Genomic DNA, 17,906 nt, shown 5'->3' on the forward strand with positions numbered 1-17,906 from the left:
CTCAGCAAGGCACTGGGGAATGAGTGGGGTCATTGTTGGAGGAGCCTGCAGACTGGTAAGATGGAATTTGGCTTGGGATGAATGAAACTGTTAGCACAGCCCCGGTACCCTTGATGGAATATGTTAGTATATTCCGAAAGTAAAGAGAAAGGGGCAACATGATAGCTAGTGAATATTTTTTTAAAAAATGAAGATTAACATTTAGCTCTGAATTTGAATCTTTCTCAAATATAAACTGCTAATTTAACATGCCCCAAAGATTGGGGTACCTGGGTGGCTCAGTAGCTTAGGCCACTGACCGACTCTTCATTTCAGTTCAGGTCATGGTCTCAGTTTTGTGAGTTTGAGCCCCATGTCGGACTCTGCACTGACAGTACGGAGCCTGCCTGGGATTCTCTGTCTCCCTCTCTCTCTGCCCCTCCCCTGCTTGCTCTCTCTGTCTCTCTCAAAATAGGTAAATAATGCCTTCTTCAAAAAACAGCATGGATGATACCTATGTATATTTCAAATCTGAACTTCAATAGACAGCATTTTCTTAGAAAAGAGAGCTGTCAACTACACAGGGATCTCAGCCAAGAGAACTGAGTTCAGCTCACACTCAATACCTCCCCATCATCTCCACATCCTCCAGGTGGTGGTAGTGATGATGATAATGATAATGATAATGATAATGATAATGATAATGATGATGGTGGTGGTGGCAGCTCCCAGGAATTAATCACTTGCTCTTCTTTACCTGAGTGTTTGCCATGGATAATATAGAAATACCCCAGTTATCTCCACTTATCAGGTAAAAATAACAAGAGACAGAGAAAACAAGTAATGTGTGCAAAGTCACAGCCATTGAGTGTCTTCCTCACCCACCTGTTTTCACCCAACCATCTGATTTATGGACATGATAAGAAAAACCTCAATTGTCTCCCTTTCAGTAACATGCTAGTGGTTACGTCAAAATATCGTCAGCCTTCTGACTTGGATATGCCTGATTGAGATCACTCTCTGACAGCCACTTTCTTACACCCACCACAGAATATTCTGTCATTGAACATCTGGAACCAGAGAAGACGAACACTAAGAATTCACCTCTGCCACCTACCCATTCTGGGAGCTGTAGGATGCCATGCAGAGAATAGGGCACTAAGTATCAGTCCTGAGTTCAAGCCCAGCTCCCCTGCTTCCCAGACTGAGACTGGGCTTCTCAGTCTCATCTGCAGAGAATGATACCACATACCTCACAGTACAGACTACAATATGAAACAGCTAATGGCCTCATGCTGGCCCACAGTGTACACTTTACTCTAATAGCATCATACTCAGGGTAGGAAGGTTTGAATCCCCAGATGATCACTATAAGATATGTGCAGAAGGGACAGAAAGTTCAGAAGACAGGAAAGGATCAACTTTAGAGATAGCCATTCTATCTCTACCAGAACTAATCTTGACTAGAATAACCTCAAATGTGCTACTTCCTCTTTCCTGGAACAAAGAACAAATGTCTTCTCATCTGTGAGAGCTTCCATCAAAGTTTCCCCTTCTCATCTGTGAGAGCTTCCATCAAAGTTTCCCCTGATCCACTCTCACTCCCACACTACCGTTTTCAAACCGTAACTAGCAGCAGCACACCAGTGGTGAGGAAAGGACCAAGAGAGGGGGTTGGGGGGCACAGATCAGGCAATCGGCCTCTACCTTTACCCACATGATCTCAGGAACATCACCTGTTGAGAGGTACTAGGGTTGTGGGATCATGGTCTGCATTGGGCTCCATGCTGAGGATGGAGCCTGCTTCGGATTCTCTATCCCTTTCCCTCTGCCTCTCCTTAGCTCATGCACATGCTATCTCTCTCTCTCTCTCTCTCTCTCTCTCTCTCTTAAAAAAAAAAAAAGAAAGACAATGGCTGGAAATTTAAAACAAAAAAAGTAAAATAATTAGATCCTGAAAAGATGTGACATTAATTAAAATCACAATGAGCTATCACTACACACGTATTAGAACAGCTAAAGTAAGAAACATTGACCATGCCCAATGCTGCAAGGATTTGGAGAAACTGGTTCTCATACATGGCTTCTGTGAATGTAAAATGGCATAGATATTTTGGGGGGAAAAATATATATGTATATATTTTGCAGTATTTACCATATGACTCAGCAGTCACACTCTTGGGCATTTATCTCCAAGAAATAAAAATGTATTTCCCACAAAAACATGTACACAAATGCTCTGGTGCAAAGTTCTGGATTTCCCTGGGTCTTCTGGTAGGAGCTGTCATCAACTAGGCTGACAAAAATCTCTGTATGATCTCTGTGAAAGGGATCAAGGGTCAGCTGACCAGACTTCCTGCTGCTGGTGTGGATGACATGGTGATGGCCCTAGTAAAGAAAGGCATAGCAGAGCTCAGAAAGAAGGTACATGCAGCCTTGGTAATTTGAAAACGAAAGTTGTACCGGGGGAAAGACAGTGTATTTTTCTATTTTGAAGATAAGGTGGGGGTCATAGTAAAATATAAGGTGAAATGAAGGATTCTGCCTCACTGGACCAGTTGCAAAGAAGTGTGTGGACTTGGAGCCAAGTATTACACCCAATGCCGGCAGCATTGCACGTTTCGTTGGTGTCTTTGCTAAACACAATAATAAAAATTATTTGTTCCAAAAAAATTACATACTTTATGATCCCATTTATACAACATTCCCAAAATGATAAAACCACAGAGCTGGAGAACAGATGACTGGTTTCTAAGGATGGGAGGAAGATGAAGTAGGTGGAAGTGTGAGCTCAAAGAGGTAGGTGACTTGAGAGAATTTTTTTTAAATGTTTTTATTTATTTTTGAGACAGAGAGAGACANTGAGCCAAATTCGGGACACTTAACCGACTGAGCCACCCAGGCACCCCAAGAGAATTCTTCTGTGGTAATCAAATGGTTCTGTATCTTTTTATAATTTTTTGAAATTATGTTTAAGTTTATTTTGAGAGAGAGAGAGCATGCACAAGTGGGGTAGGGGCAGAGAGAGAGGGGGAAGTGAATCCCAAGCAGGCCCTGCACCATCAGCGCAGAGCCCAATGCAGGGCTTGAACCCACAAACCATGAGATCATGACCTGAGCCAAACCAAGAATTGGACACTTAACGACTGAGCCATCCAGGCGCCCCTAAAACAGTTCGGTATCTTGATTTAGGTGGTAGTTACACAGATCTATACATGGAATAAAATTGCATAGAACTCTACACACACAAATGCTGTAAAACATAATGAATCAGGAGCACCTAAGTGGCTCAGTAAGTTAAGCATCCGACTCTTGATCTTAGTTCAGGTCTTGAACTCGGGGTCATGCATTCAAGCCCCGCATTGGCTCCAATGTTGCATGTGGAGCATCCTTTAAAAAAAAAAAAGTAATTAACGTTATTTAGTGAAAATTAAATAAAGTCTATAGTCTGGTACCAACATACTGATGTCACTTCCGGGTTTTGATATTGTACTGCACTTCCACAACAGGTCATGGCTGGAGAAATCTGGGTGAAGGGTACATAGAACTCTTTATACTTTTTTACTACTTCTTCTGAGTCTTTAATTATTTTAAAAAGAAAAGTGTAAAAAAAAGAAGGAGAAGAACCTTCAATCCTGGCCATTTTCCTTCTTTTTTTTTTTAATATATTTTTTTAATTTACACCCAAGTTAGTTAGCATATAGTGCAACAATGATTTCAGGAGTAGATTCCTTACTGCCCCTCACCCATGTAGCCCATCCTCCCTCCCACACCCTCTACAGTAACCCTCTGTTCTCCATATTTAAGAGTCTCTTATGCTTTGTTCCCCTCCCTGTTTTTATATTATTTTTGCTTCCCTTCCCTTATGTTCATCTGTTTTGTATCTTAAAGTCTTCATATGAGTGAAGTCATATGATATTTGTCTTTCTCTGACTGACTAATTTTGCTTAGCATCATACCCTCTAGTTCTATCCACATAGTTGCAAATGGCAAGATTTCATTCCTTTTGGTTGCCGAATAATACTCGAGTGCATATATATACCACAGCTTCTTCATCCATTCATCCATCGATGGACACTTGGGCTCTTTCCATACTTTGGCTATTGTTGATAGCGCTGCTATAAACATTGGGTGCATGTGCCCCTTCAAAACAGCACACCTGTATCCCTTGGATAAATACCTACTAGTGTTATTGCTGGGTTGTAAGGTAGTTCTATTCTTAATTTTTTGAGGAGGCTCCATACTGTTTTCCAGAGTGGCTGCACCAGTTGGCATTCCCAAACCCTGGCCATTTCGATTAGCCCCATGTGCGTTTGCAAATCCCATTCCCTTCAGGCAAGGTTGTTACCACATAATTCCTGTGTCCTACCATCAGGCAATGTCAGATGAAAACACACGGTATTATGTGGAAGCTCATCTACAGTCACAAGTGGTGAGGGAGAGGAGGAACCAAATTATCCTTCTTAGGTTCTCTAGTTCATGTCTCTTGATTCTGGAGCTTGTATGGTATGCATAATGGGCTCCATATCAACTCTGAATTTAAGACTCTTTTACTGAAAGTGGAATCTTTATGTATGTGTAGAAAGATTTTCTTAAATACATGAAAACTAAACAGAAGGGAGGCAGGAGAGAAGGGAGACAAGTTGACCAAAGTAAAGCCATTTTGGTTCTAGGCTGACCCTTAACCTACAAGTCAGCAGGTCATAAAAGGAGTCGCAAGAACCAGTTCATGGAAGATTCCAAGACCCCACTCCCTCTGGCAGGGAAAAGATACATAGGCTGAACATTTTTTTTTTTATGTTGATTTTTTTTGAGAGAGGGGGAGGGGACGCAGAGAGAGGGGGACAGAAGATCCAAAGTGGGCTCCAAACTGACAGAGGGAGGCCGATGCAAGGCTCAAACCCAAGAACCATGAAATCATGACCTGAGCAGAAGTCGGATGCTCAACTGACTGAGCCACCCACATGCCCCTAGGCTGAACATTCTTAAAATTGCTCCCTGTGGGTCATTTCAGAACCCTAAGACAATGAAAAAACTACCCACCCGATGTAAGTGATACACTCAAAAATTAAAGAGTAAGCCTTTCCCTATAAGGTTGGCTAAGTCTTGTAAACTTATAAAAACTTTATTAGAGGCAAAGGGAGGTCATCTTCCCCATCTGGGAGTAGAGACCACTTCTTTGTCTACTTTTTTTTTTTTAACTTCTCTACTTAATAAATCTTTGTCTCTTTTTCTGAAAGTGTTGCTTTTGAATTCTTCCTTGTGCAAAGCCAAGAAATCTCTTGGAAGGGGCTTGAGGCCTTTCCTCTCAGAGCCTTAGTCCATTTGGCATCATGAAGGTAAAGTACTTAGGAAAAACATCTGTATTAACATTAGCACTGGAAAAAGACTGAAAAGTTTAGGTTGTCTTACATTTTATTTTATTTTATTCCTTAAAAAAATTTTTTTTAACATTTATTCATTTTAAAGAAACAGAGCACGAGTAGGGGAGGGGGCAGAGAGAGAGAGAGAGGGAGACCCAGAATACGAAGCAGGCTCCAGGCTCTGAGCTGTCAGCACAGAGCCTGATGCGGGGCTTGAACTCACAAGCTGTGAGATCGTGACCTGAGCCTAAGTCGGATGCTCAACCGACTGAGCCACCCAGGCACCCCTGTTGTCTTACATTTTAAACTTTGTTCTTGCTGATAGTAACCAGGAAGTTAGAGCCGCTTATTAAGACGGCCACTTTCTCTTTCCTTAAGTTCAAGAGAGTGAGAAGCCAGTGTGCTTTCGGTGAGATTGCTTCTTTTATTTTTTTATTTATTTAAAAAAAATTTTTTTTAATGTTTTATTTATTTTTAGGAGAGAGAGAGAGANTGAGCTGAAGTCGGATGCTCAACCGACTGATCCACCCAGGCACCCCGGGATTGCTTCTTTTAACATCTGGGAGAAAGAAATGTAGCAAACGCTCCCTTCACACAAACTATAGGGGACATCTTTCCTGGGCTGCTAATGAAACCCAAACCGGCTCAGCTGGTAGGGTAGGTTTTTGAGTAATCAGCCATGATTATATTATTTTTCTTGGTTGAAATGATGCAGTTAGTCAAGAGATAGAACAAACTAAAACTGAAAGTTCAAAAGCCCATCTTTTGTCATCAGGAGATATAAAAAAATCCTGCCATGAGTCACCGAGGATCAGGAAAGTGTTGTGATTTCTCTAAAGAGGACTTTGGACACCAATTCTCTGAACATAATCCAATGAGAGGGAAAAGCACCCCTGTCTAGAGCCACAGGAAAAGCCACTGGGGATGAAACACAGTCAAGGTCTAAACTTCACATTGGGCTCCTTCCTCAGGCAGCACGCCTGCTCCTTGGCAAGCAAGAGAACATTGCTGCTTGTTAAATGTTTTCTTCTTGAAGACTCATGGAGCTGGCCAGTGATCAGTGACAAGCAAGCAGACAGACCCAAACAGTAGGCAGGACCCACTGGGATCTGGCTCACTGGCTAGGCTGGCAAGAAACATGGAAGGGCCATGTTCACTGGACCAGTTCAACCATGCACTTCTGTGTTCTGGCCTGAGGCCTCAGGGAACGCAGATACACCCCACTGAGCACAAGGATGTGAAGCCAGAGTTTATCTAACTTTATAAGTTTGGCTGCAATCTACTTCCAAAATAATGATGTTTTTAAAATGTCTTCCCGGGGCTCCTGGGTGGCTCAGTCTGTTAAGCGTCCAACCTTGGCTTAGGTTATGATCCCATGGTTCAAGCCCCGTGTCGGGCTCTGTGCTGACTGCCAGCTCAGAGCCTGGAGGCTGTTTCAGATTCTGTGTCTCCCTCTCTCTCTGACCCTCCCCTGCTCATGCTCTCTCTCTCTCAGAAATAAATAAAACATTTAAAAAGAAAAAAAAAAGAAAACTCTTTTAGAGTAAGGTGCCCTAGAGATAATGAATGACAGATCTTCTTATTTTACTGTGTCTGATTTTATATGGTAACTTGAAATATTTAACTTTGATACATTTAGGCTCATGCATTTGGTAATTTTTATTAAAGAATTTGAGAGAATCTTTAATTGTGGCTGAATTTAGCATGTGAAGATTCTTGGTTGAAACTCTAGCTCTCTGATACAGCTAGCCAGGGAAACATGGCATCCTCCCCAAGCATTTAATGTTAAAAGTAACTACCTTAGGGGCACCTGGGTGGCTCAGTCGATTGAGCGTCCAACTTCGGCTCAGGTCATGATCTCATGGTCTGTGAGTTCGAGCTCTGCATTGGGCTCTGTGCTGACGGCTAGCTCAGCGCCTGGAGCCTGTTTCAAATTCTGTGTCTCCCTCTCTCTCTCACCCTCCCCTGCTCAAGCTGTGTCTATCTCTCTCAGAAATAAATAAAACATTTTTAAAAATTAAAAAAAAAGAATTTGAACATAAAGAACACATAGTACCAAATAATTTTTTTACTATAAAATAGTTCATAGGAAATAGAAAATAATTCGAAAATATCATGTTTCTGTCTTGCCTTCACAGAGCAGTAAAAGTCAAGTATTGGTAGTAATCATTAATCTTGAAAAGAGTTCATCTGAATAAAAAAGAGATCATAATACTTAGTATTGCTATTGTCATCTCAAGAAAAAAAGATAGATATTAAAAAGATGTGTTTGAAAAGCTTATTATAAAAGTTTATCCATGTCTGATTGCTTTACATGAAGGCCTTTGAAATAAATTTCATCTTCTAATTTTTTTAATGTTTTATTTATTTTTAAGAGGGAGAGAGAGAGAGAGAGTATCAGCAGGGGAGGAGGTGAGAGGGGGAACGCAGAATCCGAAGCAGGTTCCAGTCTCTGAGCTGTCAGCACAGAGCCCGAAGGAGCCCGAACTCACAAACGGTGAGATCATGACCTGAGCTGAAGTCTCACGCTCAGCTGACTGAGCCACCCAGGTGCCCCTCATCTTTAAGACAAAATTAATTAATTAATTCATTAATTTAAAAAGTAAATAGTCTTCCACGTTGCTATTTCTCATATTTTCCCAAGAATTAAAATATTCATTAAATGTTAACTAAAATGTTACTTCTTAGGTTTTACTTAGATTCTTCCATTCAGCAGAGTTTGCAGTCTACATTTTGCCATGGACTGGTTTACGATCATTTGATCATTTTGAATGAAGAAAAAGAAGGGCTGCAAATATTTTTCTCTTACCCATACTGTCATGCACACACAGACGTATTTGTCCTTGCTTTTGAAAAAGAAATCTGCCATTACTATGAGTATATTGCTCTTAGAACATCAATTTTAAAATTCAAGAACAGTTTGAAAATTGTAAAGCCACACAGCCTATTTGGAGCCAACTGACCTTTTCTTGGGATCCTCCTCATCTCGGGAATCTCCATATTGAACTAACTTGCCTGTGCAAGGGTAGTGTCCTTGTGTTGGTCAAGTCCTCAGGTACAGGAATCAGATATTCTTGTCTGGTTTGAGGGCCCAGATTGGTGTTGGACACATAAGAAGGTGTTCAGGCATATGGGCGCCTGGCTGGCTCGGTTGGCCGAGCAGCCGACTTCAGCTCAGGTCATGATCTCATGGTTTGTTGAGTCTGAGTCTCACGTTGGACTCTGAACTCTCAGAGCTTCAGATCCTGTGTCTCTTTTTCTCTCTCTATGCTCCTCCCCCACTCATGCTCTGTCTCTCTCTGTCTCTCAAAAATGAATAAACGTTAAAAATTAAAAAAAAAAAGATGTTCAGGCATCATTTTTTTAAAAATATTTTTTATTTATTTCTAGGAGAGAGAGAGAGAGAGAGAGACAGTGTGAGCAGGGGAGGGTTAGAGAGAGAGGGAGTCACAGACTGAAACAGGCTCCAGGCTCTGAGCTGGCAGTCAGCACAGAGCCCGATGCGGGGCTCGAACCCAGGAACCGCGAGAGCATGACCTAAGCGAAAGTCGGACGCTTAACCGACTAAGCCACCCAGGCGCCCCCAGGCATCATTTTTTGAATTGAGTAGATTAACTTCCAGGCACAGATGAGATGCACATCTGCATATGGACAAGAACGTGGTTATTAACAGGTTAGCCCACTGTTATTTCATGTATTTTTTTTTCATATATATTCGTTTCCAGTTAAAACAGACTGTCCCGTGAAGAACACAAGATGCACTAAGTACTCTGTTACCTCTGTTGGACTCAAGGGGGGAAAATAATGATATGGTACCTAGTTTTCAAAGATGGAGCCAGAAAGCCAAGTATCATAGATTTCATGCCCCTGTGGAGGTCTTCTTATGCCAAATCGTAGTTGGTTTTACATGCAGTAAAGGGGTAACTCAGAAGGCTTGGGATGATCAAAAGTTGTACAATCCAAGGGCGCCTGGTATCTCGGTCGGTTTAGTGTCCCACTTTGGCTCAGGGCATGATCTCACGGTTTGTGAGTTCGAGCATCGAATCTGGCTCTACACTGGCAGTGCGGAACCGGCTAGGGATTCTCTCTCTCTCTGTCTCTCTGCTACTCCCGGACTCATGCTTTCTCTCAGTCTTGCAATAAATTTAAAAACAAACAAACAAAACCTCATGGAATCCAAAGAAAGGATGGACCCTTGACTTGCTAGAGATAATCTTTAAATCCTTGATATATCCTCTTTTAATTAAGAGTGTCTTTGTGTATCAAATGCCTTGGGCTGAGCCAGATAGTTTTTGCTAACAATGTGATTTCTGATTAACTTCTGTTTTATTTGCCTGGGACTTTGGATTATCCTGTAATGGTGTGACCCCTAGAGGTTCTAGAGACTAAGTAACTAAGGTCAGTCATGTGGGCATTCCAGACCTACCTGAGTGACTCCTAATAAACACCCGGACATCAAGGCTCCTGTGAGCTTTGCTGGTTGGCCACACTGTGCCTGTTGTCAAGCATCTTTGACAGGACAATTGAATGGTATCTGTAACACTCTACTGGAAGAAGACAACTGGAAGCTTCCAACTGATTCCTCTTGGATTCTCTCCCATGTGCCTTTTTTCAAACTTTGCTAATTCTAATCCATATCCTTTCACTGTAATAAACCTTAATTGTGAATAGAACAGCTTTTCTGAGTTCTGCAAGTCTTTCTAGCAAATCATCAAATCTGAAGGTCGTCTTGAGGACCCTACACATAGCCTGTAGTTTGTTTTAACCAGTAGAATGGGACAGAAGGAAGAGTGTGACTGTGCTGGGCGTTTGTCTTAAGAAGGTCTGGAAATTTCTACTCCTACACCTTTGGGTGCCCTGACTAATAAGTCGAGACCAGGAGAAGAGGGGAGGTTGGCACAATGGCATTCAAATCTCCAGAAGACTCCAGTCTGAGCCACTATGTGACCACAGCCACTAAAGACACTGACCAGTTATGCCTGGTCAACCCACAGAATCATGGGAGAAAAAAATGGTTGTGGTTTTTTTTCTTTAATGTTTATTTATTTTTGAGAGAGAGAGAGAACGAGCTGGGAAGGGACAGAGAGAAGGGAACCTAAGCAGGCTCCACGGTGACAGCACAGAGCCTGATGTGGGGCTTGAATTATAAGATTATGACCTGAGCCGAAGTCGGATGCATAATCCACTGAGCCACCCAGATGCCCCCAAAATGGCTGTTGTCTTAAACCACTAAATTTTCGGATGGCTTATTACGTAGCAATAGAAAACTAAAGCCTACAGGAATGATAACATAATTGAAGAGATTCCGAACGTAATTGGCTAAGAGATCATGTATAAGTAATGGCTGGAAACCATTTCTTTCAACAACTCAACCCAAGAGAATTTTCCTAAATTGAAAGCAAAAAAACTTTTTTAAGGAACCCAGAAATTAATGAAATTCTCTCGGGCTTTGGAAGTCTGTTGTTTAATGTAAGTTTCCAGGCTTATTTTCACCACTTGTTTGCAAAGAGCAAAAGGCCATTGATAAATAATACCTCACAAAGAAAGGGACAGCCTTCAGGTTTAAACCGTGTTTTGGTTTTATTCTTTTTTTAAAAATTTATTTAAATTATTATTTTATTTATTTATTTATTTATTTATTTATTTATTTATTTCTGAGAGACAGAGAGAGACAGAGCACAAGTAGGTGAGGGGCAGAGAGAGAAGGGGACACAGAATCCAAAACAGGCTCCAGGCTCTGAGCTGTCAGCACAGAGACTGATGTAGGGCACAAACCCACAAACTGTGATATCATGACCTGAGCTGAAGTTGGATGCTCAACCGACTGAGCCACCCAGTCTCCCCTGGTTTTGTTCTTAAAATGAGAATGTGAGGTAGCTGATCCTATTTGAAGTTCAGATAAGGGGAGAGAGGTTACTGGCAGACACGAGCAAGACACGTTGGCTTTATCTGCACATGCCCTCTGTCACCGCAGGATTCCACCTGACCACCCACCAGTGAGTTCCCGGGAGGAAGAGATGCCAAACTCCCAACGCATGGTGTTTGAAAATACTGTGGAATATTTCCACTCGTCGATTTCACTGCAAGCTCAGCGAGTGTTTTCAGCAAGTTAAAAATGTGACTCATTGGTCATGAGAACACAGTCTGTATGATTAGGGAATAGCAATAATATCAACAATTTAATTATCAGCAAGTCCTCTTCCAGGACATTAAATGTCTTATAAAAATGCATGACTTGCTTTGCAAGTATTTATCCTTTTGGGATAATACATGGTCTTAGGAAAGAGCAGTAAGAGCTGCTGAACTGTCACTTGGGTCGGTTGAGTGGTGGCTCATTTGTGGGAAAATGGAACCTGGATTTCTCTCTCATACAACATTGATCATCCCAGATAATGGTGACAATCCAGGTATGTGTACTCACAGTTTTCACTTTTGTGCCTTATATTTATACCTCACATCAGGCAGGTTTAAGTGACTTAATTCATCCATCAGCTTTTATTTACTTTTTAAGTTTTTTAAAGTCTATTTATTTTAAGAGAGAAAGTACAAGTGGGGGAGGGACAGAGAGAAGGAGAGAATCCCAAGCGAGATCCACACCGTCAGCGCAGAGCCCAATGTGGGACCCCAAGAATGGTGAGGTCATGACCTGAGCCAAAGTCAGAGACTTAACCGACTGAGCCACCCAGGTGTCTCAATCCATCAGCTTTTAAATGAAAAAAACCGAAGTACAGAGAAGCACATTGTCTAAGGTTGTTCTGTGAATCAAAACACACACTTTAAAAATAAATCACATATTCTTTCCGTGTGCTAAGAACAAAAATACTAAAAAAACTCTTAACTAGAGAGAACAAACTAGTGGTTACCTGAGGGGAGGTGAGTGGGAAGAAGGGTGAGATAGATGTGGATTAGGGAGGGCACTCGCAATGAGCCTCGGGCATTGTATGTGAGAGTGCTGCATCGCTAAATTGTACATCTGAAACTAATATAATACTGTATGTTAACTATACTGGAATTAAAAACAAGCCAACCAACCCCAAGCACCAGATCAGCACATTATCTCCACGAGGCAGAAATGGTTATGCATCTATTAGTGAGGCGGGCAGAGAATTTCCTCAGCCACCCATGAAGGAAGATGAGGGGGCCATAGAGATCAGCTGGCTTATCTTGCAAAGATCTCATTGAAATTTGGTGGATTTAGAGCACAATTCTCTGTACTGAAGAACATTTTCCAAAGCACAGATGTTTTTCTCTTAACTGTGAACGCTGGCTGACTTGTCTGTATCCTTTTTCAGGGCTCAGCAGACGGGACGTTTTTGGAGTGTCTTGTCCCCTAGAACATGGGGCTGATGTTCATTGCTGGATGGAAAACACGTATTTGGCTAGACAGACATAAAAACACATCTTTGGCTGGTTACGCACAAATGTTTCCATTTTGGGAAATTCCCTGAGATAAAAGTGTTTTTCTGGCTCTGGGCATATGTAAGTAACCATGAGAACACCTCCGTAAAAGCAATAATGGATTTTCAATAGCTTGCCCTGATAGTGCGATGTGATTATAAGCTCCTGAAGATTTTCCTGTTGTTTCATTTTGGAAACAAAAAGTTGACTCATTTCTGGTTAGTACCTCAGTGTTTTCATTAGGGGGTTTTTACCAAGACTTTATCTGAATCATCATAAGGACAATTCTTTCAGAGCTTGGGTATAAGTTTATCTCTCATAAACATCACTGGCTTCTAAAACCTGATTTGAGTTTGACAAATTACATAGAAGCTTTATGCCCAGGAATGCATTATATCAAATAAAACAGTGATTTTTTTTCAAACACTACAAAGTTCAACTAGTTTAGATAATGCAAGTTCGGAAAGGCAAGCTTGACAAAAAATGAAAAAATATTATAAATCTTATTAACATGCTAATTAAATTTATTCTATTAGGATACTTTAATTTTCTAGCAATTACATAGCACTTAGATATTCACTACAGATATTTCATCAAATGGTTAGAGATGGTAATCTTTGATTTAGTATCTGTCAAGATTGGTATGCTAAGTTATAATTACAGGGTCTCATCATGGATCTCAAGGATAAATCAAAATTCTCAGTAAAAATCCTGGGGCACCTGGGTGGCTTGGTCGGTTGACTGTCCAACTTCAGCTAAGATCATGATTTCATGGCTCGTGAGTTTGAGTCCCCCATCAGGCTCTGTGCTGACAGCGCAGAGTCTGGAGCCTCTCTGCCCCTTCCCCACTCATGCTGTGTTGCTCTCTTTCAAAAATAATAGATAAACAGTAAAACATCTTTTAAACTAACTCATTCAGGTATTTCCAGCATCTAAACCTGGCAAAATAATGGTAATGTTTCCAAGTAAAGCCATACCTTTGCTGGGGAACACAATGGCGAAGGTTGCTTCTGTTTTGGTTGTGGGCATGTAACAGGGCCCTTCTCATCCATGCAAAGACTGCCTGAGCGGAGGGGCACACTGTGCCCCACCCATCAGTGTTCCTAGTCATCGCTGGTTGTGAGCTCCTTGAACTGAAGTTCTGGAGGGGACTGAAATTTGAGCCACGAGAAGTCCCCAAATGAGAAGCTCTGTTGAAAAGTTCATACAATATCTCTGTATGAAATCATACTCAGATCTTAAGAGAATAGATCAGACCTGTATAAGTACCGTCCCATATGCCACTGTGTGAAAAACCACTTCAGAAGCACACTGCCCATTCTTGTCTGAAGTGTCTTTATCCATACCACATTTAAAGAAAAATAGGTTTTATGGATATCCTGGTTTTGACACTTAATAGGCTTTGTGAACTTGGGCAAATTCCTTAATTTTCCTTGCCGTACTTTCCTCATCTTTGTGTCTGGAACCTAATAACCACTCTGTGTCACCTGTTAGCACCTAATATTATCACTCACCTGTATTATATTAACTCATAATATTTGCAGAAAAGCCATCAGCACAAACTTTTAAAAAAATCAATTTCTAACACAAGTCATGATTTATTTTCTAAAATGTAAAAGACTCAACTTTTTAAAATGTTAAGGCCCCCAAATGACTATTAACTTGGCTCAGAATTACCTATCCTAAGCACATTTGGATCCTCTCCAACTTTCCCAACCGTCCCTGCAAAATTAAATTCATGCACAGGGGAGTCTGATTGCATCAGAAATGAACTTGCAGATCAATATGTTGCAGTTAGGGCGCCTGGGTGGCTCAGTCAGTTAAGTGCCGGACTCTTGGTTTTGGCTCAGGTCATGATCTCATGGTTCATGAGTTTGAGCCCCACATCCGGCTCTGTGCTGATGGTGCGGAACCTGCTTGAGATTCTCTCCCCTTCTCTCCTTCTCTCTCTGCCCCTCCCCTGCTCATCTCTCGCTCTCTCTCAAAATAAACTTAAAAAAATTTTTTGTAATCTAAAAAAAAAAGACTTTGTAGCTCATCCCTAAGGCATCCTTACAGCACAGGATTGATAAGGAGATGGGTTCTCTCCTGAACATGCTGCTGAATTGGCAGCTAACAGGACTCCCTCCTTCCGGGGAGTCCTCACTGCCTTCCTTCTGTGTGAGCTTGAGGGTTGCTTGCTCCCTCCCTCAAGCACATTTGATGGCTTACCTGCAGGCACAACTCTATGATCCAAAATGTGCCCAGACGGATCTAAACTTATCCTCTCTCTAGTGGGTCCTTTCCATAGCTAGAGAGGAGCAAGAAGCACCCTCCAACGGCCAAGGGCGTCCATTTTGCACGCCTCTGCTGAGGGAGACCTGGGAGAGAACAGGAAAGCACCAGATCTGAAGCTCCTTAAGACCGCACTCCCAGCCTTGCCGTGTAAGGAAAGCAGAGGCCAGAAGTAAGCTCAAGTCAGTAAGGCCATGGAAGGCTGCCGAACTAAACTTATAGGTGACTTAGCAGGTTATGAAGCGATGGGGGTCATTTCTGCTGCCGTTATGCTATGGTTATAATATCTCAGAATCACCTACCTGTGCGGTGATGTGAGATCGGTCATTTCTGTTCTAATCTTGGTGTCAAGGATTTAATATCAAACAAAGAGACACACAGCCTCCACTGCTGGTCTGGGACAAGCACATGAGGAACCCAGAGAAACGTACCTCCTCCTTCAGGCTGAAGTGGGTTCAAACAGATCTCAACCTCTGGAGTTTTAAGTTGCGGGACCTTTCCCGGTGAATTACTATGTTAATGTCACTGTTCTGGGAGGCAGGGAAATTCAAGGCAAAAGAATACACTCAATCACAGACACAGTGACAATGCAAATATTTAGGGCTGGTAGTTAAGTCTGTTATTTCCTGATAGTTGGCCAGTGGGCTTCCGTTTCTTTTTTATAAAATAAGAAGGTGCCTGGGTGGCTCAGTCGGTTAAGTGCTCTGCTTCGGCTCTGATCATGATCACAGTTCATGGGTTCAAGCCCCAGGTTGGGCTCTGTGCTGACAGCTCAGAGCCTGGAGCCNTAACGTGAACAGGAGAGGGTCAGAGAGAGAGGGAGTCACAGACTGAAACAGGCTCCAGGCTCTGAGCTGGCAGTCAGCACAGAGCCCGTCGCGGGGACCGAACCCACGAACTGCGAGATCATGACCTAAGCGAAAGTCGGACGCTTAACAGACTAAGCCACCCAGGCGCCGCATCCTGGAGCCTGCTTCGGATTCTGTCTTCCTCTCTCTCTGCCTCTCCCCTGCTCAAGCTCTGTCTCTCTCTCAAAAATAAATAAACTTAAAAAAAATGTTAAAATAAGATGATGCCTACATGTAAAATTATATACAAACAACACACAAACTGCTTAGAATGCACAGATTCTTTGGTTTACTCATCAAAATAGCATATAACAAAATAGCAAAAACCTTACAGTTAAATAAAAAAGTGACATTCTTTATTTACGTATCAAACCTTATTAAACATGGAAATGTGTTTATTTTCATTTCTTATTTTCATTCTTGTGTTCTACAGCAATATGGTTTCTTCCTTGTAGGTCCCTATGCCCCTACGTTATTTTGATGGGCTCCTCTCTAAAATAAAGATTGTTGTAACTGTGTTAATACCACTTACTTCTACAAGAACCACCTAGATTCTCCTCTGTGTCTCTTACATTTGAAATCGATACTAAAAATAGAGACGCTACCAGCACATCTTCAAGAATTACCACGTTTTGGACGAAGGACTGTTGGTACTAAAAACCAGGACTCGACTCCAGAAGTGTATTCATACAGCAAACGGTATTCGTGATGTCACCTAAAGTTGGTTCCTACAATATTGATTTCAGAGAAGCAGTTTTTCCATTTTTCTGAGTCCAATCTGGCCGCCTTAATTCCTGAATGTCTTAATTCTCAATGAAAACTTAATTCTCAAATGTCAGCGGCACAATCTTTAACGCAAGAGTATTTAACAAAAGGTAAACTTGAAAGTGAAATTGTTTCAAAAGGAGCAATGACAGTGAGAGAAAGACCTCAGCTTTTTAACAGGGGTACATACACAAAGTAAGGAATAATAGTGAATCAAAATACATAACTGTACACATTAGAAATATCCAATGTACTATCAACTGCCCTAAACAGATGCCTTGAGGCTCAGAGCCATACATACTTTTTCTTGGTATAACTCTGTATTTGCATCATACATACACTTCTCCCACGATCTGTTAACCAGTAGGGTTTTTGGCACTATGCTTTTCTTCCAATAAAACGAGTTGCATAAGACATTACCATTAACGTCTAACAATTGAATTGGCCAAAGTCTTTCTGAACCATGTGTAATCTTAAAAAAAAATTTTTCTTCCTTCATACATCAGCAGTGCTCCATTTTCAAATAAATCATGAGCAGTCAGTCTTCATTCACATGCTCAAATGTTCTCCTCATCCAGCATTTTGTTGACACCATCACAGAGTTTTTGTAAGTGGGGCTTAAAATTTCCAAAGGGGTTATATAAGGCAGCTAAAAAATCACAATCTGAGAAATGGTCGAAGACGTTATTAACCCGTCCGTGTGACTTGGCAGTGAGGTGGCGCTGGATGATCTGGTGAAGCAACTCTCTGCATTCATTCAGCAGCCGGGACAATACGTTCCGGTCAAAGGTGTACTCCACCTGATGGAAGCTGACCACGGTCATGGCCAGCTGGTGAACCTTCTTCTTAAACTTTTCCATCAGCGCCAGCTCATCTTGGTTAAACTGGTTGTTCCTGTAGAGAATGGCCAGCTTGATGACTGTTTTGATGAGGTTCTTGATGATCTTTTCTGCCTCCTTCTTGTTCTGGGTGTACTCCTTGGTCACTCGGTACAGCTCATCCAGGACCTCGCTGCTTGTATCATCGATGAGGGTGGTGGCGATAGATTTGGACACCATTTTCCCCAAGATCTTCTTTTGTGCCTGCACGGCCAGGTTTTTGGAATTGAAGACATCTGTGGCCACTGAAAGGAAGCAAAGAAAAACACAGATATTAAGGAGTATTTTCCTTCTCATGTGCCCACGACAGGGTTGGCTCTCATCTGCTCACATTTGTTTCTGTTCAGAAAAGAAGGAAAAACTTGACTACACTTCTGGGTGTTAGGTCCTCATGAAATGAA

The 17,906-nt window shown here is 41.7% G+C and overlaps 1 protein-coding gene and 1 pseudogene across 3 annotated transcripts in view; one reads left to right on the forward strand and one right to left on the reverse strand.

The window, feature by feature from the left end:
- Positions 1-2,184: 2,184 nt before the first annotated feature.
- On the forward strand, positions 2,185-16,581 carry LOC144216872 (large ribosomal subunit protein uL14 pseudogene; annotated as a pseudogene).
- TNFAIP8 (TNF alpha induced protein 8) overlaps positions 16,129-17,906 on the reverse strand; it is a 130,077-nt gene continuing 128,299 nt past the window's right edge. For all 3 annotated transcript variants that reach the window (XM_077746322.1, XM_077746321.1, XM_077746320.1), the window contains exon 2: positions 16,129-17,750. In XM_077746322.1, the coding sequence (XP_077602448.1) occupies positions 17,185-17,750 (566 nt within the window). In that variant the 3' untranslated portion in view covers positions 16,129-17,184. The remainder of the gene's footprint in view (positions 17,751-17,906) is intronic.

Source organism: Crocuta crocuta, unplaced genomic scaffold (assembly GCF_008692635.1).
Source record: "Crocuta crocuta isolate KB4526 unplaced genomic scaffold, BGI_CrCroc_1.0 scaffold218, whole genome shotgun sequence".
NCBI lineage: Eukaryota > Metazoa > Chordata > Mammalia > Carnivora > Hyaenidae > Crocuta > Crocuta crocuta.